Here is a 21,987-nt window from a genome sequence, read left to right on the forward strand (position 1 = left end):
CTCAATTTATGTTTAAATGCACATACTGTATGTCTTTGTTAAGGAAAAAAAAAAAGTTAGGGCACATCTTCAATAACAACTTCATTTAATACAATAAAGCTGTGGTGGTTTCACTTGAGGCTTAGACTTGAGACATGAAGATTAGAAGGATATTCCTACTAGATCATATTACAGTCTACATTTAAAGGAAAAAAAACTTACTGTGCTGGCTAAAATCCAGTTCTATAGAGCCTTGAGCCAAACTAGTATCAATTATCCCATAAAGCAAACCATTAGTAAAGTGCTGATTTGAAAACAGCTCTGCTGCTACGTTTTCCTTAGAGAGAAGCAGCACATTTGATGCCCACAGTAATAAATTACATCTGACATTTAATCTAAACACAAACAGACCCAATGTAAGGGCAAAGACTTTCTACAGTAATAGGAAGGAAGCATCAAAGTACTTATGTGACACCAAAGATATTGGTAGATTATCAGTTTACAATAAGATTTAAGAAAACACAATCCCATAACTTGGAGACAATTGTTTATACCATATCTAAGATCATTTAGAAGCAGAAATGAATGCATTAAATGAAGCAACAGTTAGAGAAGCTAACGAAGCAGTGAAAATAGATAGGCTTAAAATGCTTTAGCAACCGTCACATGGAAATGACTGAACCCAGAAGTGGACCCCAATTTTTAAGTCACTAATTCTCTTGTTTCTGTGGGCTCTGAAGCCATTTTCCCACTTTTACTCTCTGATTTTAAATAAAATGGCATTAAAAAAAAAGACCACCCTTTTGCTACTGCTGGAGAGTGACAAAAGTTTTTAACTCCATTTAGAAGAAAACAATTCTACATATATGGCACAAGGAAGAAAGGCATTCTGTGCTAACAAGACAATACTGAAATTATTCTTAATGCTCCCTTAGATACGCATTACAGCATTTTTGCTTTTTATGCTCATTATATGGGCTTTTAAGCATTTACAATAGCTCTTACATAATCCAACTGCACACTAAATAAAAAAGATAAAGAATAATCTTATTAATAGCTGTCTATTCTCCTTACCATGCACAAACAACATTTGTGAGTCATAAGAAGCATTACCTTGTGTATGAAGAGGAAGAAAGACTTCAATATCTACATGCACTAATTATTTTGTTTTCACTCCTCAATTAATCAGGCACTGTATTTTGGTGTTAACTGTCAAAAACAATCTGGAATTGTATTAAACAATGACACACTATACCTGGGCTGCACTGGTTGGTTACTGGACAGGAACTGTTTGAATCCAACATATCCACACAGCATTCTGTTTCTGAAACCTAAGAAAAGAAATTACGTTACATTTCACACAGTTCTTAAGTCTACTAAAATGCTTCAACAAAAAAAAACCTACAGAGACCGTAGAGGAATAAAGAATAACTGCAGTTAAAACTTGCTGTAACTTTTTCTTTTTGCATTAAACAACCTTACAAGGAGAGAACAAGTTAGATGCACCATCAAGCTGATTTTGACCTGGCAGCTGCTACCCAAACTAACACTTTGAGAACAAATGCACACTGTACTGTTGACATTGGACAAAGCCTCAAAAAACTGCTTTAGAAATATACTTGCTAAATTCTTCAGTGAAGCGCAGTTCAGAGGGGGAGTTAGCCTTCCCACAGCACCACACAAATGCCCTAACAGATTTGCTCAGAAATACTATTGGCAAAATGACTGGCAAAACCCAGTTTTCACTGAATGCCCATATTGCAAGCGATGATAACATCTACATTCGGCAGAGCAATCCAGCAGAACTATGAAAGCTTCTTCCTTCAACGTTTAATATAAAAGAATAACTTCACATATCCTGAAGGCATGTAGTCTATTTTTTTTGTTTGTTTATATAAAAGCCAGTTTCAAAATTATTTACAAATTACAACAAGCTGTGACATAAGCTTAGAGATAAATGGTTGTTAGAAACTCTGTGGTTCTTTTGATAGATATTAGTAACATCCCATATAGACTTGGGCATATCCACTCTCTGAATCTGTACGAGAAAAATAAGCCACAAAACTCCCATGCCTTTTAAAGTTTTACAGGTACATTCCCCTAAAGAATATATCAAGTCAAATCAGTCTTAAAAAGGGATGAAGTATTCTTGGCCAAAAGTAACAAGACCTGATCTATATTCAGTCATAGAAGTAACTTAAATATACCTAACATGTAACAGCCAGTATTATTCTGCTTATCAGCAGAACCCATCAAATCCAGGGGTGACAAAAATCAAGGCTATCAGGAGAAATTGTTGGGACTGTCAAAACTGAAATTAGTAGGCTGACTTCATACTGTCAGTGCATCATGGGGAGGCAGACTACAGTAAAGAACCAGAAGATCTATAGATAACATGCTTAAGACCAGTTTCTTAAAAAGTTCTGTTGGTTGAACTCTCCTGCAAGCAGAATTTTATACTCTGACCTTTTTCTGTGACTTGAAGCAGTGTTTGCTTCAGAGCTTTGGATTGTTTGTAGTTAAACTGCCAAGCAGCTTGAAGAGTGTTTTTTTGATCATCAGGGTGCTTTTTCCACATGGTGTGAGGTGTTATCAGTTGCATCCCTGCTAGCCTACAAGCACATGACTAGGAAGAACTCAATGCTTTAATAGGCAATCAGCCATCACAGCAAATTGACCCACTGTAAAAGTTTCAGTTAATGACTGCTAGCAGTATAGGTCATTTCTGTTGAATTAGCCTTCTATAAACTGCAGCGTGAGAGGAAAATAATCTGATCCTTCTGTTTTTATAGCGCCTAGCATGACAAAAAACATGAAGTACCTACCGAACTTTCAGTAGATTTGCTGGCAACTTCTGCTATAAGTCTAGTTAAGAGAAGCACATATGGCACCTCCATGCCCAGGAAAGACACAGGTCTAAATAAGAACAGGGAAAGAAATTAGAATGTCTTATTAATGACAGAGAAGTTATGCTTTCCCTTTGTTAAGGCACCTTTGCCAACACATTCCTTTTATTTGAATGCAAAGGCCTTTAAATTAAACATGCCGGGGGGAATGACTTACCTTGGTTCAAGGTACAAATTTGAGACACTCAGAATTTTCCCTCCAGCTGCAGAGGGGCAGGTTTCTGGCTATGGCAGACTGTGGTTGCTAAGAAACAAGGAGTCTTATCAGTCTGCTCCAAACTGGGCCATGCAGAGACTATTCCACACCCAGAATCTAAAAATCAATGTGATTGCAATAGAACGGTTACTGCCTGGCACCACCGCTGATAAGCCTCCCCACAGTTACAGGCTCCTCTGGCTGCAGCATTGAACTGTGATGGATTTGTATCAGGACAGAGAGCACACGCCACTTTGAAAAGGCAATACTGCAATTAATTTCTCCCATGACAGCACAGTCATGAAGCATTAATGAAGTCTGTTAATAAGTAGTATTTCTCAATTGCCTGAGAACAGACCTTCTCAATGTGGAACAGAATATTGTGGTCAGTTTGCCACAAGCCTTGCTTTTTCCCCCCCTCTGCTTTTGCTATATAACTCCACACATAACCTAAAGAAAGTCCACATTTCTTACGTTAAATTGTTTGGATAAACTAAAAGGCGCTACGTCATGCTTGATCTGCATTGTTCAGATACTCCCTATGTCAATATTATAATATCTGCCTATTCTCTAGTCAATATAATGTTGGAAGCCACATCCAGTTCTCAGAACTGCTGTACCTGCAGCCTGGTAGCTTTGGGAAAACATAGTCTTTCATATTATAAATAAAACATGGGGACAGACAAGGCCCTCTAACCAGAGCTTAATAAGAGGAAAGTGTCTGAAAGAAAGCCTTCAACTGTAGGGGAAAAGTCCTTTAGAGACTTATTTCACAAACTGAAATTTATTACTATTTTTGTTAAATAAAAATCCAGTGGATGAGTTTTAAATTACCACAAAATATGTATCATGACCCTTGGCAAGTTTTTTTTCTAAAGAACAAAATCATTGCGCAGTTCCTATGATTAATTTCCACTCAGTATTTTAAATCACTTACACATAGCCTGTTGCCTCAACTTCAAAATAAGATTAGTTCAGCTTAGTGGGAAAACTTACTATTATCCCCTGCTATCAGCTGAAAGCTCCAAGATCAAGGACTGAAAATCCTGAAAACCAAACTCCAGTCTTACTGCTACAACTAATTTCTACAGTTAGTGAGGATTGGGCAGAGCAGGAAAAGCTTGCACTGTCATGATACCTTCCAGTTTAAGCACAACAACGGATGTCAAGTCTGTCAGCGTCAAGCTGCAGCATCCATGATTTCATCAGTTCACATTTACGTACACGTAAATAAAATGACACCTATACTAAAATGAAAAGCACACAGTCAATATAAGTGCACTATGCATGCGATGCTAGCTGACAAAGGCTGAGACAGCGCCCAATTAGCCTTGCCATTAGCAATGCAGATTACAGGAACCAAGGAATGGACGCAGCAAGGAGCCTTTGTACACAGAGATTCTCCAGAATGAGATACTAAGAGCTAGTTAGCTTCAGGAATGGTACCACCACCACATCCTGGAGTGAAAATTAAGATAGATTATGGAAGTTTACAGAACTGCTGGGAAGTGATGGCACTGCCAAAAACAGCAGGGAAAATTTAGCTTTGGGAATTTTACACAAGGATGGAAAGATACATTTCTAATCTACAGCTAAGCTTATAAATTGCTGATTAAAAAGCTTTAATGTTATTTTTCAACAATACCTGAGGTGACAAGATACCTCAAATGCAAACACCTGTTTTAACAAAAAGGTGAAGTCATCTCAGAAGATGAGACAACCTTTCTAGAGTGCAGTACATATCCCCAAAAGCCAAGAACACAGTTTCTTCTTCAGCATATTTGAGCAGAACAGAAGCTACTTACAAGTCAGTAAATGATTGATGTAGGCCTTACACTTACCTAGTTTGACAGAGAGCTTTCCACTTGTATATGACAGTATAAGAGTACTTACATAAATGCTATGAATAATTCTGGTTTAGATCACATTGGGTGTAACTTTAATTTGCGCATTTAACCTTTTAAAAACAGGTTTTTTTCTTTTTGTGCCTTTCTATTGCAGTAAAAGTTGCGTAACATAACTTCAGGGTTTTTCACGGCAGTCCAGCAGAGTCTAATGTTAAAACAATCCTCAGGATGTGTATATGGATGGATGTATTTTAAACAAATACATACATATTGTTTGCCTTATTACCTATCAGTTTTCTACAATCTATCTTCAGAAATGAGATATTGCTTCTTGGCTGAGAAAGACTTCCTCTGGGGAAAATAGTTAGAGTTGGTAAAGACATTTGCTGATAAATTCTTCATTTTTTTTGGATGCTATGCACAGATTTTTGTCAATACCCGATTATTATAATAGCTGTAAATACTAAGAAAAGGCAGATGAAAACGGCATTTGTTTAAACAAGTATATTCTTGTTATCTAGAAAAATACTTATTTTCAGGAACAAGTCATACTAAACAAGAAAACGTTCGTGAAACTATCCACTTCTAAGTGCCCAATCCTCCTCTTTGTGAATGCAAATAGCTATACAGCATAAGATCAATATTGGTTGTTATTTCCATTCCTGAAATAAATCAAGATACTAATCAACAATACTGTTGCGTTTATGGGCAGATATTTGTTCACAGCCACTAGTGATTCTAACAAACTAGAACATCTGCCCTGCAGCTGTTCCAGTAGAAATAGGACACGAGATCTATTTCCCTCAAATCATTGGCCAGTATTTTTTATTTCTGTGAGAGAGAGACAATATCTAAACTTTTTATATATATATTTGTTGTTGTTTGGTTGTTTTTTGTTTGAACCAGTTTTAACTGCAGGAAAAGGAAAGCAGAGATGAACAAGCTGCTTTAAAGCTTTCAAACGTATGAGACGTATGTTATGTTTACTCAATTTACATTTTACTCCAGGTCCCAGAACCACTTCTTCACATCCTGCTGGATTCGCTATTGGCCAGTAAAAATTAGAAGTCTATTAACATAATATATAAATAACATCTGTCTGAATGAGGCAGAAGTTCAAACCATGAAGGTAACACTAGATATCTACTTTTTTTTAGGGTAATGCCCATGAAAGATATCAGACTTAAGCATCCATAGTCTTTATATGTAATAATATGAAAAACATATATATGTGTTCCTAAAGTCTGGTTGTGCCACACCTCAGCAAGGTTGGAAAGAGCTTGTGACTTGTAAGTCAAAGAATAAATCAAGTCCAGAACTTCCAAACAAGACAGCAACTTCAAGCAGGGATTTGTACTGTTAATTGGTCTCCCCGTACAAAACCACGGAAGTAACACAACTCATTTTACTGCTTTCCAGCCACAAGTCAATCATAACCATTCTATTGCCAACCTGAACAGTATTTTACACCATAATTTTAACTTTAGAAAGGAAAAAGCCCTAGAGCCTCCAAGACATTCAGTATACATGAATACTAACCATGCCTCTGAATGAGGTAGCTGAAGTTTTAGTTTTTAAATTAAGTACGTGTATTTGATCAGGATCAGACACCCACAGCAAAACAATTTACAAGCTCATAGAACACGTTTCATGTTTGGCAGCATTTTCTCTTTGGATTGCAGAAAAAAAAGATAATGTCACGCACAAACTGTAGCCCAAATTAGAAAGTATTTATGCTTGAGATGCCAACACAGTTTTGAGAACACAGACATTTTAATTAAAACAAGTATTTCACACCAGAGTTCCACATTTGAAACAAATCTCAAATCATTGTCAACTTGGATCTCAAGTGCCACAATACACATAAGCTAAACACATCAAGATTCACTAAGGGAATTCTTCCTCTTGTTGCTTTTAAAAAAGAACGCAAACAATTCATGAACACTAAGCACTAGAAGACTTTTTCCTCCCACTCCTGGAAGCAAGTGTTCTTTAATTCATCTCTATGTCTACATTTTCTATACATATAGCTGTGTATCTATTATTTCTGTTCTATTATCAGTATCTTTCTCGCTTAAAGTGTTGTTGGAGCATTTTTTTGAGCAAGGTAATTTTATCAGGTACATGGAAAAAGATGGCAGTAAAAAGAAACATTGCCTGAATTTCAGGTGGTTTTATAATTCACTCAGCAGATCGGAGTTTGAAACTAGATCACACTCATTCCGCTGCCAAAGGCTTCTCAATTCTGATGTGACCTTGAATTACTCATGATAAAACACTGATACCAGAAAAGTCAAAATGCAGTCTCACAAACGACAGACTTGCAAAGGCCTCAACTCTCACTTACCAGCTCCTTCAGAGGTATGCACTAGAACACTGCATCTTCCTCAGATAACACTGAACGCTTGTGGTATGTGGTTTACTGCTAACTTCTCATTGACACTGCAACTGTTTCACAATAAACCTGCACGGCAAAAGAACAGATATGGGTTGTGCTTAGAACAATCTTTTATAAATTAAAGCTGAAGGAGGACTTGTTTTTCCAGCTTTTTTAACATGCATCCATGAAGAGAACTACTATCCCTACTCTTACATCAAAATGATTTTGTAATAGGCCAGCAACCAACAATTAAAAATACACACCTTCTGTTCAAGACAATGAAGATATCTACCTTAAGGTAGGCTTTGCTTCACAAGTTACATACCTGGAATGTGCCTAGAGCAAATACTAATTAACACCAACCTTTACTGTTGTTCAGTCAACAGAAATTTGGCAGTAACACATTCTGCTGTTACAACAGTCACTGCAAGCTTAAAAACTGAGCAGAAATGAATACTAGTGCAATTTGGTTGCCAGTAGTATAGCTATACACTACAGGGAAAGATGCTTTGGAAACTGAACATATGCATGGCCTGTTTAGGGCTTTTTTTTCCCCCCCTAAACAGTGCAACAAAAATCTGTGTTATAGAGGTACATATTGGCTTGAAATTTATCCAGAAAAAAAAAGAAAAACAAAACCAAAAAAACGCCGAACACCCACAACCCTAAAAAGTCTCAGACTGCCAAAAACTGTAGTAAACTGAGTTAGTTTATTAGGAAAAAAAGTATCCAAAGTTGTATTGGACCATGAGAAAGAGATGATTCGTTTCCAAATGCGTCTTGAGAACACCGCACTTCAACGTAAAACCTACCAGGAACCAAGCAGCCTTGAAAAAGCTGGGCAAGAAGGAGGAACGAGGGGCGACTCTTCCCCAGCTTTACCCTACATGGCAAACCACTGCCGCTGCTCCCTCGCCCGCCCCGGGCCCGCCGAGAGGGTCGGGGGGCTTTTCCCGCGGGAACGCGCCCTCCCCGCCCGCTCTGCGCTGCCGCCGCTCAGTACACTTCTGCCGCCGCTGCCCACCCCCAGGACGCCGCTCGGGGGCCGGCCCCAACACCCCTCCCCACTCCGCCGCCTCCACCGGCAGCGGGACACCGGTGGGGGGGTGGGGGGGAGCCCCGGGCCGCGGCTGGCAGACCGCTCCCCCGCCCGGCGGCGCTGGCGGGGCCCGCTACCGCCTGCGGCCGCGCCGAAGGCTGCAGCGGCGCCCTCACCGCCTCGCCTCACCTGCCCGGCGGCGCCTCCCACGCCCCGAACAATGGGGCAACGCCCGGGGGCTCTCCGCCCTCCCTGCGGCTCTCCGCCCTCCTTCCCGCCCGCCGTCCCGCACCCCTCCGCCGCCTGAGGGGCCTGGCCGCCCTCCCCCGCCGCCTCCTTACCTGAGGAAGCAACCTCCGGCAGCACCGGCGGCAGGTTCCCTTTCGTACCCCCCGCCCTCAGGCGGCGCCCTGCCCGCTCCTTCCCACGGCGCCCTGGGAGTTGTAGTTCCCCCCCCCCGCCGGCCGACACTCAGGTTCCCCGAACGGGCCCGTTCGCTCGGAACTACAAGTCCCAGCAGCCTCCGCGCCGCGCCCTACCTGTGCCCTCCTCCCCGCAGGTAAATCCCCTCCCTCAGCCTTTCCCCGCAGCGTCTTCGCCGGCGCCGCTCTCCTGCGCGCGGTGCCTCCTGGGAAAGGGAGTCCCGCGTCCGGAGACAGGCCCCGGCACTGCGACTCCCGGTGTGCCTGGCGCGGGCGCGGCCATTTTAGGCGTTGCTTGGCGACGCAGACGCCCCGGGAGGGAGAACCCAGCCGCAGGTAGGCAGGCGGGAGGCGAAGGCCTATTCACCCGTGCCTCGGGTCTTCTGTCAAGTGGGGGATAGCATGATGAAAGGATTAAATATTTCATTAAAGAAGTGTCGGGATAGGGGACACAAGGAGGTTACGGCGCCTCTGAACTCCTCCCAAGCCTTTACAAGTTACACAAGCCCTTTGGTACTGCCTGACAGCAGCCTCCTGACAAGCACCAGGATTTCAGAGAAAGGAAGCCTTGAGAAACACGGGGCAACGCTCATGTCCAACACGATGACGCCCACCAAAGAGCTGCTCGCCTACGCATACTCCGATACCATCACGTCTCAGCCCAATTAACTACTGCTGAAATGTGGCAGAAAGGGCAGGATCCCTTCCTGGCAAAACTAAGACTTCAAACGGGAGGCAAGATAAAAGCTGCACTTCTGATCTGAAATCTACACCTTCACGCAACAAGTTACCTAGCTCTTAAAGAGCAGGATTAATTTGCTCCAAGTTTGAGATGGCAGTGCGTTTTGTAACATTTAAAATACAAATATTATGGGCAATGCCAAACATCATTTGGGTAAAGATACCAATTCTCTAGTATGCTTTTTTAAAATAAAAGTTTTTGAAATATTTAAATTATTTGAAAGTTGCTCTCTCCTGGACCATATAGGGAAATTTTTTTCAGTAAGGAAGAAACTGCCTAATTAAGTGTGACAAAGAATAAAAATATTTACCAAGAAAATTCATGTTCAGTTTTACTGAATATTTATATAACTGTGCAGATGAAAACTAAATGCAGCTCTTTACAGATTTCCTCAGAAGAACTGCAATTTACTGTGATTATTTTTTTTTTTTCCAAAGTAGGTGCAATGTTTCAGAGTAGAACCTAGAATCTCAGAGAAAGACTTAACTGCACTACTTATTCTCAAGACTGAAGAAGTCAGCAGGAAAAAGCTTTCACTGAACTTTTGGTACAGCAGTCCTAGAGTTTCTCCCACAAAGTGTGGATATATGGTATAATTCAGTACGCTTTGCTAAAGAGAGATGAAAATGGGGAAAGTGGGTGGACAGACTTATTTGCTTTCTGTTCTTTGTGTGTAGCACCCAATGATACACAGAATTCAGATTCTGATAAATATGCAGACTAGCTCAAGTGCTGAAAATTCAAACAAATTGTTATCATTGATTTCATTTGCAGTTACTCAGAACTTTGAGATGCATAATTTGCACATTAACAGCAGTTAAAACGATTCTCAAATACCTTTGGATTCAGTGAGTTACTGGATGCAAAACCACATAAAATTATATTATGACAAAGTATTTTGACTTAAAAGTACTACTTCATCTCAATATCAAATTCATCCTTATCTCTTCAAAGATTAAACCTTCTGCCTTTTATTCTGTTCACTAGCTATAAAACTTACAATGACTTCATAGCCAGGAAAAACGTTTCTCGCCTTCTTTTCTTAGCTGTGTGTTGTGGTTTGCATTACTTTGTAAATGTGTCACTTGAAATTTGTTCTGCAGCTTCGTAAGCTTTTTGTGATCCCTTCCCACCCAAGCCTTCTATCAGCATTTCACAAAATAGGACACTTGGCTGAATGCATAGTGTGACAGTGTGATTGGAATTTTTCTTGCCTAACATTCAATGCATGTAAGAGGCTGTGGTTTAAATCCTATGAATAGTTTAGTTGACTCCCAAACTTATTACATTTCTCCATAACCATAGTTACACTGTAAAACTCGGTACCTATGGTTACACTGTAAAACTCAGTATCTTTCTCTACAACATGCCTGTGCAGGACAAGATATGCTACTTTCGAGTTTATAGATAGAAGAAGGAAAGGTAGAAATTGTGAGGTTTGAATTTAGGGTTAACAAACATCTTAATTTATGAGGCAGAAAGAAGTTCTGCACATGGACAGGCATAGCTAAGTTTTTTGGTGGGGTGTTTTGGTTTTTGTTTTTTTTCCCCCCATAACTCAGAGGGCAGCACTGCTGTGAAATCAAATTTCTGGAAAAGAATTGTAGATGCTGGCAAAACAAATGAATACACTAAATATCTGTCTTTCTGGCTGGTCCCATTGTATTGCCACTGCAGCACTAAAACTAAAGTGCAGTCCTTCAAAACTAGGTTGCTGCTCACGAGCACATATTTTACCAGAACAAAAGAGTGAGTAAATCAACGGGACATACAGTTCAAACAGCTTTTTTTGCAGTGACCTTTCCAGTCTGAAGGTGGGGGAAAAATGGGAGATTATGGAAAGTTTCATTGTGTGAAAAAGTGCAAACTACTATGACAATTAACTACAACCAGATACATGATTAATAAAATCTTTTCAAAATATATCTACTATACCTCAATAGTGCTTTAAAAATAATTCTTACTATATTGAATTTTTCCATTCAGCTCTGTTTATTAAACTTTTCTCACACAACATGTCCAGACATCTCTTCAAAGTGATGTTGGCAGACATAACTTTTCAGTGGTTTTAACTGTTGCATATGGGTTTGAGTGCTTGGCAGAAAAGGTGTCAAAATTAACATTCCTTTAGTAGACAGAGAATTACAAATTGCTTCAAAATAAACAAAACAACTATTATTGCATGTTGCTTAACAGAAAGATCTAATCTACCAACTCTATTGTCAGGCTGTGAGAAAGGAAAAAAAAATACCCTTTTAGATCATATTATCCATTTTCTCTGTAGGGTATTTCCAGTATCTCTGTGTCATATGTAGGCATCTCCAGAAGTTTGTATAGCTGGGAGGAAACCGCACTGTTTCTGCTACGTTTAGGAGGTACTTCAGCATCTTGCAAGTTTAAGCCTAGCCTTGCTTTTGCAGTGGTTATATTAATTAGATTTCTGTACTCAGCTTCCTGACTTGTCTTGTTCTGCACACAACTGCCCCTAAAGTGTTCTGTCATTCAGACTTCCTGATTTGTGGCTTTTAACAATTGGTTGAGGCAGTTACCAAGATTTCCCCTAAGAGACAAAGTGAAAACACTCTCACTTTGCATGTTACATAGCAGCTCTGAAACAAAGCAGAAAATACAGTGCGCAGTTATTCAGGCAGCGATTTTCTTCAGAGAGATTTCTGTTCTATGCAACAGCTGCTGTTACAGAAAGATGTTCTGTAAAGTTGCTAAGGCACACTAGCAGGTAACCTCATTCCTTTCATCGGCACAGACAATGACCAACTGCCTTCTGATATTGCTGTCTGAAAGGATGCTTTGATAGATTTGAGGAATGGGGATGAGACTACAGGTTATTGTAGAAAGCTGGATGCCTCTGAGCATACTTTATTCCTTATTTCTTTGACTGATGACATTTTTCAGTGAATACCATATCCTTAAGGAAAAAGCTTGGAATATTGACTCATGTGGAGCATAACACCATCTGTACCAATGCTGACAAGTTTTCCCAGAGCTGACATACTAGACTTCCAGTAAATTAAAGCATCAGTTCTTATATGTACTTGCCTCTATTCAAATTGCCCCAAATTAGTCATGATCTTTAATCTTCTACTCTGGAGTTCTATCTATTAGGCTGCTTGCCCTCACAGTGCCTCTAAACGACATCATCTCAAATATCCAGGGTTTCTCTTCACTAAGCAAGCACTGCTGACTTCATATTGACAGTTTCAAAGGTCTGCTTTTGATGAAAGCAGGAGTAGGAACGCTTAAGCCTTTTCTCTTTCAAATCAGCTTTAAATGATAAAAGTCTATTCGTAGATTTGCATAAATATTAAGGAAAAGCTCAAAAGCTTTCTGTTTTTAAGAAGAACATACAAGTTATTTGTAAAATTTGTAATAGGACTCAAACAATGCATACCAGATGGTAAATGATACTTTCTTTCACAAATACATTTGCTCATCCTGTATTTTTCCTGGAAGAGTACCTGGGTGACACACAGCTAGGGAGTCAAGCAGAAAGTTATTGCTCTTGAGCAGATATGACCTACATAACAGAAGTGAAAACATTAGTTGCCTTGTCAAGAGAATGACTACTAGCATTGACATAATTTTATGGTCTGCTAATCCACTGGCAATGTTTCTGTTAACTGGGGAAACATCTTGATATATTCCTGACACATATAGCAACCCTTCAGAACTATATTACTAGTGCAATTGGATAGATTGAGGCAGTTTAACAGTTGTCATTCTGAGATTGCTTAACTGTTAATTGAGAAATATGAATAGGATTCCCTGACTTCTTATTATGATTTATGGGGATTAAAGACCTCCTTAAGAAACACCTTTCAGTCAAGCCAAAGGATATTTCAAGTGTTAGCCATTTGAACTAAAACAATAGGTCTATCTGCTGCCATGCATGATGCTCCCATCAAGTAGAAGCCCTTTACTTAACATTTTCTGCTCCCAATACACCCTTTACTTCCATTTGCTAACTTTTGGGGGGGAGGGGGCAATTCCAGACCAATTTTCATGGACAGTTTGAAACTAATATAGTACCATCAAAGTAACTTGCTCTCCTATTATTGTTAAGCTGGGATTTTTAATACTACCAGGATGAACATGCACATCACTTGACTTACCAGCTATACTTTATTTACAAGTTGCCTTTAAACATTTTTTTCTGTTAAGGTGGTGGTCTAGAAAGGAAAATGAAATCACAACTGCTTTTTATGGTAAATCCTGAAAGTTTAAGAGTAGAAGACAGATGAAAAGCAGTCACAGACTTGATACATGATACAGGAGATGTTTCCAGAGTTCAAAAGAAAACAACAGATGGGCACAATAGCTGTCTGGGTTACAGTAGGGTATGAGATAAGCAATTCACAGGCTACATGTAGTCTGATAATGAACAAAAGGCATTCAAAAACAACAAGAAATTATTCTTGTCCAAGGTAGCTATAAATTATGACAGAAGAATTCAAGTCCTTTTTTTCCCCCAAGCTAGAACCACCCTATATTACTTTCCTGCCTGTTAATTTCACAGTGCAAACTTAGAAGTACCTTTCCATTTAAAATATTTTGTGAGTCTGTATTTAAGATATACCAGCTGAAATTCAAGTTTTATCCTGAGAAATACAACAAGAACTGAAGATAAAAGCACATGAGAACAAAAAGCAGTTCAAGAAAATGTGATCGAGTATTAATAAGAATATTGCTTAAAAACTGAAATTGTTCTTGTTTAAAAAAAAAAAAACAAACCCAAAACATTAAGGTCAGAAGCATACAATATTGTCCCTGTCGATGGTAAACCTTCTTTCTGTTCAAAATATGGAAACCAAAGCTCTACAACTATGTTTACTGTAAAAAGTACTACCACACTCTCACTAGTAATCTACTGCTGTACTTGTGGTTTTATTGACACCAGTGGAAAGCTATGTGTTATTGTAAACATACCACTTGTCAGATAGCTAAATGGCTTTGCCTGTGTAATTACACTACTTTTATTGTAGTATACAACTAAAGAATAGAAGTTTGAAAACTTCTGTTTTGTACGGTGCTTTTCAACCTTTTCTGATTTTCTATTTTTTCTCTAATGGAGGTATAGAGTCCTTTATGAAGAATTCCTGTACAGGAGAAAAGACCTTTTTTTTCCTTCGCTAAATACTGATATGTAAATCCCTTAGAAGTAATCTACACATTCTCAGATATCTGCAAACCACAGATTAGGCACCATAGGCACAGCAAGTTTATTCTGCAAGGTGCTGCCATTATTATGGCTTGCTTTTTGTGTGGTTTATTTTTTTCCCCTTTAATCTGTTGCTATTTTGCATGTATACGAGGACTAGCAACCTCCCCAATTCTAAAGCTATCCTACCACTTTGGAGCACATATATATATAAATTTGGCACTTCTAAGTCAACTACTCATTTGCGTCAGGTGTTCTGCCATTAGGCAACATTTGCAGGTTGACAACAGTTGTGGCATGCAAATTAAAAACCTTTTAGGCTTCATGTGGAAGTTGGACATGCTGGGAATTGCTCATCACCTTTATCTTGCCTTTGTCCTATACCTGCAGCACGCTAGTAAGACCCAAGAGCTGCTATCTCGCATTTGTGACTGCTATTCCATACTTTGTCCCCCATTCTGAGCACAGCTATCACGCTGGAAAATACTGCCCAGTGTATGACCTTGGTAGCAAGCATCAGGCTGGGAGGAACCTGAATGTCATTACATCATCACTTGGACCATTCATTCCTGAAACAATGTTATTTGTTAGCTTTGTCTAGATTTATGATAGAACCTTACATGTTAGCATATATTTCTAGTAATTTTATAAAAAGCTTTCTCCCATATTGTGATACAATGATCCTATGTGCTTTTTGACCACATAGGTGCTGATATACAATTTTGAAATTTTGACACTGTGTAAATGACAACTGTAAAATGCAGCTTTTAAATGCATAAAACCCCCTAATAGTTGAAGGTCAAAACATGACAGGTAAGCACCTTTATATTTTCTTTGGTAAGGAACTATAATTCTGCATAGAAATTTAAGACCATAAATATTATGTAGTGTAATCAGTCTAAACACCTATGTGTAACCAAAGGACCATAATCTCCAAAGCAGGTTGTCCCATCCTAAGTATTAAAGACAATGTTTGCCTGAAAAAAGTATTGAAAAAAATTATCCAGGTACAGATATAATCTATAGAACTAAGCAATTTGTATAGATGAATGTAATACTGATTGAAAATTCTGTAGATTCCACTGTATTTAAAGAAATTCCCAGTCCGCCTGCCCCATGCACACCCCCCCCCCCCCCCCCCCCCCCCGCTGATTTGTTACGTGAGGAGAATCTAGCTTTCCACTTAAGCTATTCCTATGTGGACATGGAAGAGATTCATGGCAATTTATGATGTCTGTTACCTAAACTTTTCTAGTCCTAGAAGTTGCACTCTGCAAATTGTACAAGTGATATTATAGATTTGGGGGTTTTCTCTCCTTAGGTGTTCCTTCTTTGTTATAAAACATAACAGTGTCTTCATATGCAAATATTTGTAAAGCATGCTAAGGTAGGAGGTGGAAAACCATAAATATTCATCATTCTTAATGAAACATTTATTTCTGCATGTTTAGTTGAAGGTAAATTTATCAAATATGATAATTATATGAATTACAGCTAATAAGGTTTAAATCTTGTTCAATTTCCATGGCTTTGCAAACATTATCTATACCTTTCACACAGGAAGAATGGGAGGGAGAGAGAAAAAGGAGGCAGGGAATCACTCTTGAGGCTCTTGCTGCATGTACAAAGATTAAATATAAGCTATATAAATACACGTGAAAGTGTATTAAAGTTTTAATGCTTCCAGTAATATATAGCTTTAATTACTATCACATTGAAAAGAGATTTTCAGTGATATATTGACTTCAATTTAAGTTTTAGTAAGAAGTAAATTGCATTCTGCTTTGGTAGGATTTCTCATTTGGCTTGATAAGCACAAAAATCAATGTCAGTGAAAGTATATGTTAGCAGTCTGAGGAGATCAGTGTATTGCATAGGTGGAATGTAATACGTGCTGGCATGCATCATGTGCTGTAAAATTAACTAGAATGTGTCTGTGAATGAATGAGCAGTATCTGGGCAAGATGAACAGCAGTGGGTCTTGCTAAGTTGAGAGCACAATATTCTTGAGCAATCAGAAGAATTACTACTGCATTTTAAAAATAGAGTCTCATAATCTCTGCAGCCCCTGGAGTTTTTGGGGTTTGTTGGTGGTTTGGATTTTTTTTTTTCTTGGTGACTTTTTTACTGGAGAACTGCTTTATGGAGTAGTACTGTTTTTAAAAGATAAACTGTGGTCTTAAGATGGAAGACCTGCATTTACAATTTCACTAGCCATTATCAGTGCAGGATTACAGATGAGCCTTTGGAGCAGAGGCTGTAGAAAGCTAGGTAGATTACTCTTGTTTCATGGCTGTTCCTAAAGGCCTAACTGGATTTAGAAGCCTAGACATGCAAGAAAGTTTCCATAAGAAAAATAGCTCTGCAGCAAGAAGGGCCTCTTTTACTAGTTTGAGTCTTAGAGGTACGCTGCATTTATTTCTCTCTCTCTCCATGTGGTTCAGCCATCTTCCAGTCTCCATGTAACAGGATAAACTGGGCACCTGCTTTTATTTTACAAACTCTGTAGCTCCATGACATTCTACAATGCATTCACAACACGGCAACACTCGCATTTGAATCTAAAGCATCCAGAAGTACTGTTAAATACGACCAGCGCACACAGTGTACCATCAACATCCCTGCTCTTCGGGGAGTTTGGGCTATGAGGCCATTTGGGCTATTGGAAAATACAACTATTAAACAAGGCAGACATACATCTGCCGTGTGTGTATTTTTATCTCCTCAGCAGTTACTTAGAGGAATGATTCAGTAGATAGCAACTTACTTTTTATATATATATAAAAATATACTTATATATTGGTTTATATATATCTTTACATATGTATGTATGTATATGTAAAAACATAAAAGATCACAGTCCTTTCAATATATAAAGTATACAGTCACATATACAGAAGCAACACATCTTTCCTTTTGCACCAAAGAAAGGAGTTTCAGGCGTCTCAGGCATCCCAGGCACATCTGAGCAATTATCAGTGGCACAACTTCAAAAGCTATGAGGAAGATCCGCTCTACTCCCCTGAAGAACTTCTTTATCTGAACTGATGCGAACTCTTGCATTTTCTCACTGCCTTTTGCATTGTCACCATTCAATGCATTCCTCCTTTATCAGCGCCTTTCACATCTGTGCTCTGTTCACAGAGGACTCAATCGCTGAGTGACAGAAAAAAATCAGCTCACAATTCAATACTTACAAATTTTCCAGAGTGAGCAGAAAGAGCACTAGAGCGTCTTGGAGAGAACAAGTTTGGCTTTAGGATTTCTCAAAAGGACCTGAGAGAAAAGTCAAGCAAAGAATAAATTAAGACACAGTAAAAACTCAGTTCCCTCACTCCTTCACAGCATTCAAGAGATGGATTGTTTCTGAAAAAAATTACAGCACAGGAAGCAACAAGGAAACAGATTTGCGCAACGCGATTTCCTGCCAGGAGGCTTCTGTTGCAGCCACTGAAGCTGGGTAATTTGATGGCTCTCCTACTTACAGGAGTATGGAGTATGAGGTTTCTGCCATTTATTAAGCTGTCCCTGGGGGCTTACGTTTTCTGTTCCTGAGCAAGCAGTTGAAGCTTTGTAAATATCTTTCTCACATCCAGGAAATTCACAACATACTTCAAAAGGCATGCATGTAGCTGCAGAAAGAGGAAGGAGTCTGGCATCCTTTTTTATTGCTTTTATGAAAGTAATTCACATAGGTTTTGAGAACAGCAGCACATGACACTCAGCCTCAGAACCATATCTCTGGATCTCTCCATTAAAGCTCAGGGCAATTTTCTTTCAGCTATTCTCACAGCTGAAAGCTTAACAGAATTTGTCTAGAAAAAGCTATTACCTCTTCCTACAAAACCTCACTTTTGCATTCCCAGACTCTCCCACAAATTCAGCTTTAAGCTGTTGTCTTGAATAACAGGAGAAATCCATTGCTAGCTTTAAAATTTATATTTTGATTGAAATTAGTTCAGCTTATGGCAAGAGAGGCTTATAGAAAATAACCTGTTCACTAGGTTTAGCTACCCAATATACATACTAGAAAGGAAATTCTCTTTGAAGAGGCAGTCATGACAACCTTGTGCTATCTTCTGTAATACTTTGCTGAGTGACATACCTTCCATAAAATAGAATTCACCACCAGCTTCCATCCTGCAGTTCACAGCCTGTCAGGTAAGACATTAACAGACATCAAAATTCTAACTACAACTCACTTTCTTCAAGTTAATCTTCCAGCACTCTCCTGTCTTCAGTTGATGAAAGAGAAAGACACAAAAGAAGAAAAAGTCCTTCCTAGCCTTGGGCTCTCCTATTTGTACTCCAGTCCTCCCCAGTTAACACCTACTCAATGGGCACACCTGCAGGAGCTTGCTAATCAGCTGTCTGATCTGGAATTTTTTTAACCCTATGCTTGCCTTATATTAAGCAAAAGATACAACGATTTCTCTCTTTTTCCTCCTTTTTATTTAACAGCTATTAAATCTCTCCTTCCATAGCTCCAGTTTTCTGGGTCCAGAAGCAACATGTCATCTTCACATGCAGCACTATTTAAATACTACTTTGTTCTGAAATAAAGAAACTTTGTCTATTGTATAAACGTCTAACTATCGTAAGAATTGCTTAACTAACCTTCAGTGTCACTGAAGGGGTTAAGGCCCTGGAGACAAGGGAAATTGTCCAAGTCTCCAGATGGTGATAGAATGGGTATAAGATAAGGGGATCGTGTGTCACAAGGATGGTATTGCCTAGACTAGCACTGTATGTTACAAACCCTAGCTACGTACAGAATTTATTGCTGTAACGAAGGACAAAACAAACCTCATCAGCAGGAATTTAGCCGTGAAGCCAGGAACTTATCAAAGTAGAAAGCGGGTCTGATCAGACCTGCAGTTTGGCAACATTCCTGAGGCAGACCGCGCATGAGCGTAGAGAAGGGTGAACAAAGGGACAGCAAGAGGAAGATGAAGATGAAGAAGAGAAGGACCACCAGAGGACCTCAACGACCACCAGAGACATCTGCGCAGGCGCCAGAGCCAATTATAACGTGTAAATGTATCTCCGCTTCGCAGGTAAATGATTCTCGGAAATCTGATGAATATGTATTAATGAACCACTTCTATAGAATGTATGTTAAAGGCAACGGTGCGCACGTACGGTGGAGCGATCCCCCGCGTGCCCAGCGCTGCAATAAAAGAATACCTGCTTAACAGTAGCGAATCTGCTGTTGAGTCTCCGAGTTCTTTGTTTGAAATTGGCGACCCAGATGGGACCTTCTCTGTTCGGCTGCGGGACCCGGTGAGAAGAGGACTCCCTCGGGTACCCCCGGGGAATTCTCCGCAGGGACTCCTCGCCTCAATCGGATCGCCGCGGGGACAGACAAGGACCACTGCAAAAAGGTATTCTTTAGGTGTTCGGTGTTCGGTTTGGGACCGGTCTTTGGTTTGGGACCCCTGTAAGTCGTGCCGGAGACACGCGTGGTGGAGTGTACCGGGCTGCTAGCGCCTTGAAGGTACACGTTTGGAAGTATCGTTGTGATACACTTGGAGGCATGGTATTTGGGTAACGAATCTTAGCTTTGGGAACAAGGAGTTTGGTTTAACGTTTATTGCAATGCTACCGGGACATGTGTTCATTTTTTGTATTATTGTTTCTGGAGTAGTGGCGATTGTTTTAATATCGTGTTATTTCTGTTGCCGAACGAACGAATATTGTCCGGTTTGTGTGTGAATGAGTGAGATGCGCATATTTGTGCGAAGCGAGTGCGGAGTCCCGATCCGCGTTTTTGTTATCCCGCGTGGGAATCGGCCGGAGACGGACAAAGAGAAAGACATCAGAAGTCTTATGTGGAAACCAGATTATTGTGTGTTACATGCAGATAATAGTTGCCAACCGATATATGTGTTTGAATGCTTATTATGTAGGAGAAAGTTATATGCAGAATTTGAGTGGGACGTTGGATGTGGGAAGTGTAAAACTTGGACTCCTTGGGACAAAAGAGATATAGTAGTGGAATTGGAACCCGTAGGCGTTTCTTGTGGGACAGACGGGAAGGAATTAAAACACCAGTAGAATGGGTGGCAGTCAGAGTGGAGGTATTCTTAAGAAAAGCCCCCTAGGTTGTATTTTGCAACATTGGAAGGAAATAGGAGGACCACCCAGAGGGGCGGTAAATAAGAAACCATTGATTAAGTATTGTAATCAGTGGTGGTTACTGTATAAGTTGGACGATGGGGAAAAATGGCCATTAAATGGCACATTGAAGTATAATACATTATTACTGCTAATGTTGTTTCTGAGGAGAGAGGGAAAGTGGGATGAAGTCCCATATGCAGATATGTTTTTCACCCTTAGAAACCACCCAAAGAGGCAGAAAGAATGTGGTATTAATTTGCCCCCCCGGGATCCGTTAGTTTTGGCACTAGAGAAGGGAAGAGGGACGAACAAGCTGAAGCGATGTTGTTCGGCATGTAGTATCAGGCAAAGGTGTTTGAAGGCAAGGAAGGAAGAAAGGATAGAGGATTTTGTGGCACCCCCTGTGAACCCGACTGTTCGTTCCCCCGCCCTGATGGTTAATAGTAGTGAAGATGAGGAATCAGAGGGGGAAGGAGCAGGGGCAATCGGGAAGACTGCGGGGTTTACTCCAATCACCGCTAGAACCCGCAATAAAATAGGACCCATTATAGAGGCACCTCTGAGACAGGCAATGGGACCCACAGGACCAACAACGATAAGGGTGCCTTTCCAAATGGAAGGCATGGATAGGTGGAAAGAAGCTGTTAAAGACTATAGGGATGACCCTAGCGGAGTCTCCAGGAGATTTGGGTGGACTAGTAAGAATCTGGATCCGGATTGGAAAGATACTCAGTTGATGCTGGAGGCTATAACTGAAACTGAAAAACAGATGATAATAAAAGCGGCTCGAATACACGTACAATCACAGATTGATGCACAGGTTTTACAGGGTACTGTAGATAACCATGTACCAATAGAAGACCCAGGTTGGGATCCTAATGACCCAGCCCAGTATCGATTGCTACAAAGATATCGGACATGGGTGAAGTATGGAATAGAGCATACAATTCCTAAAGCCGTTAATTGGTCGGTATTGTATGCTACTAAACAAGGGCAGAATGAGACCCCGACTGAATATTTAGTTGTGTCTGAGCTGCAGTATGAAAATTTACCACTATGGATCCGGAATCAGAATCAGCCAAACAACAGTTAGTGTCTTTGGTTTTGGGACAATCCACAAATTACATTAGAAGGAAACTTCAAAAACTCAAAGAACCAGATATTAGGAATCAGGAAAAGC

The 21,987-nt window shown here is 39.9% G+C and overlaps 1 protein-coding gene across 3 annotated transcripts in view; it reads right to left on the reverse strand.

Moving 5' to 3' along the window:
• C21H1orf159 (chromosome 21 C1orf159 homolog) overlaps positions 1-17,910 on the reverse strand; it is a 28,886-nt gene extending 10,976 nt beyond the window's left edge. For 2 of the 3 annotated variants that reach the window (XM_050909462.1, XM_050909460.1), the window contains exons 1-4: positions 8,689-8,710; positions 7,276-7,392; positions 2,805-2,895; positions 1,235-1,310 (exon numbers count right to left, since the gene is read on the reverse strand). In XM_050909462.1, the coding sequence (XP_050765419.1) occupies positions 1,235-1,310; positions 2,805-2,876 (148 nt within the window). In that variant the 5' untranslated portion in view covers positions 2,877-2,895; positions 7,276-7,392; positions 8,689-8,710. Of the gene's footprint in view, positions 1-1,234; positions 1,311-2,804; positions 2,896-7,275; positions 7,393-8,688; positions 8,711-17,884 lie in introns of those variants that run through there. The other variant, XM_050909461.1, reaches the window with a different exon arrangement.
• Between the last annotated feature and the right edge of the window lie 4,077 nt (positions 17,911-21,987).

Source organism: Gymnogyps californianus, chromosome 21 (genome assembly GCF_018139145.2).
Source record: "Gymnogyps californianus isolate 813 chromosome 21, ASM1813914v2, whole genome shotgun sequence".
Lineage (NCBI taxonomy): Eukaryota > Metazoa > Chordata > Aves > Accipitriformes > Cathartidae > Gymnogyps > Gymnogyps californianus.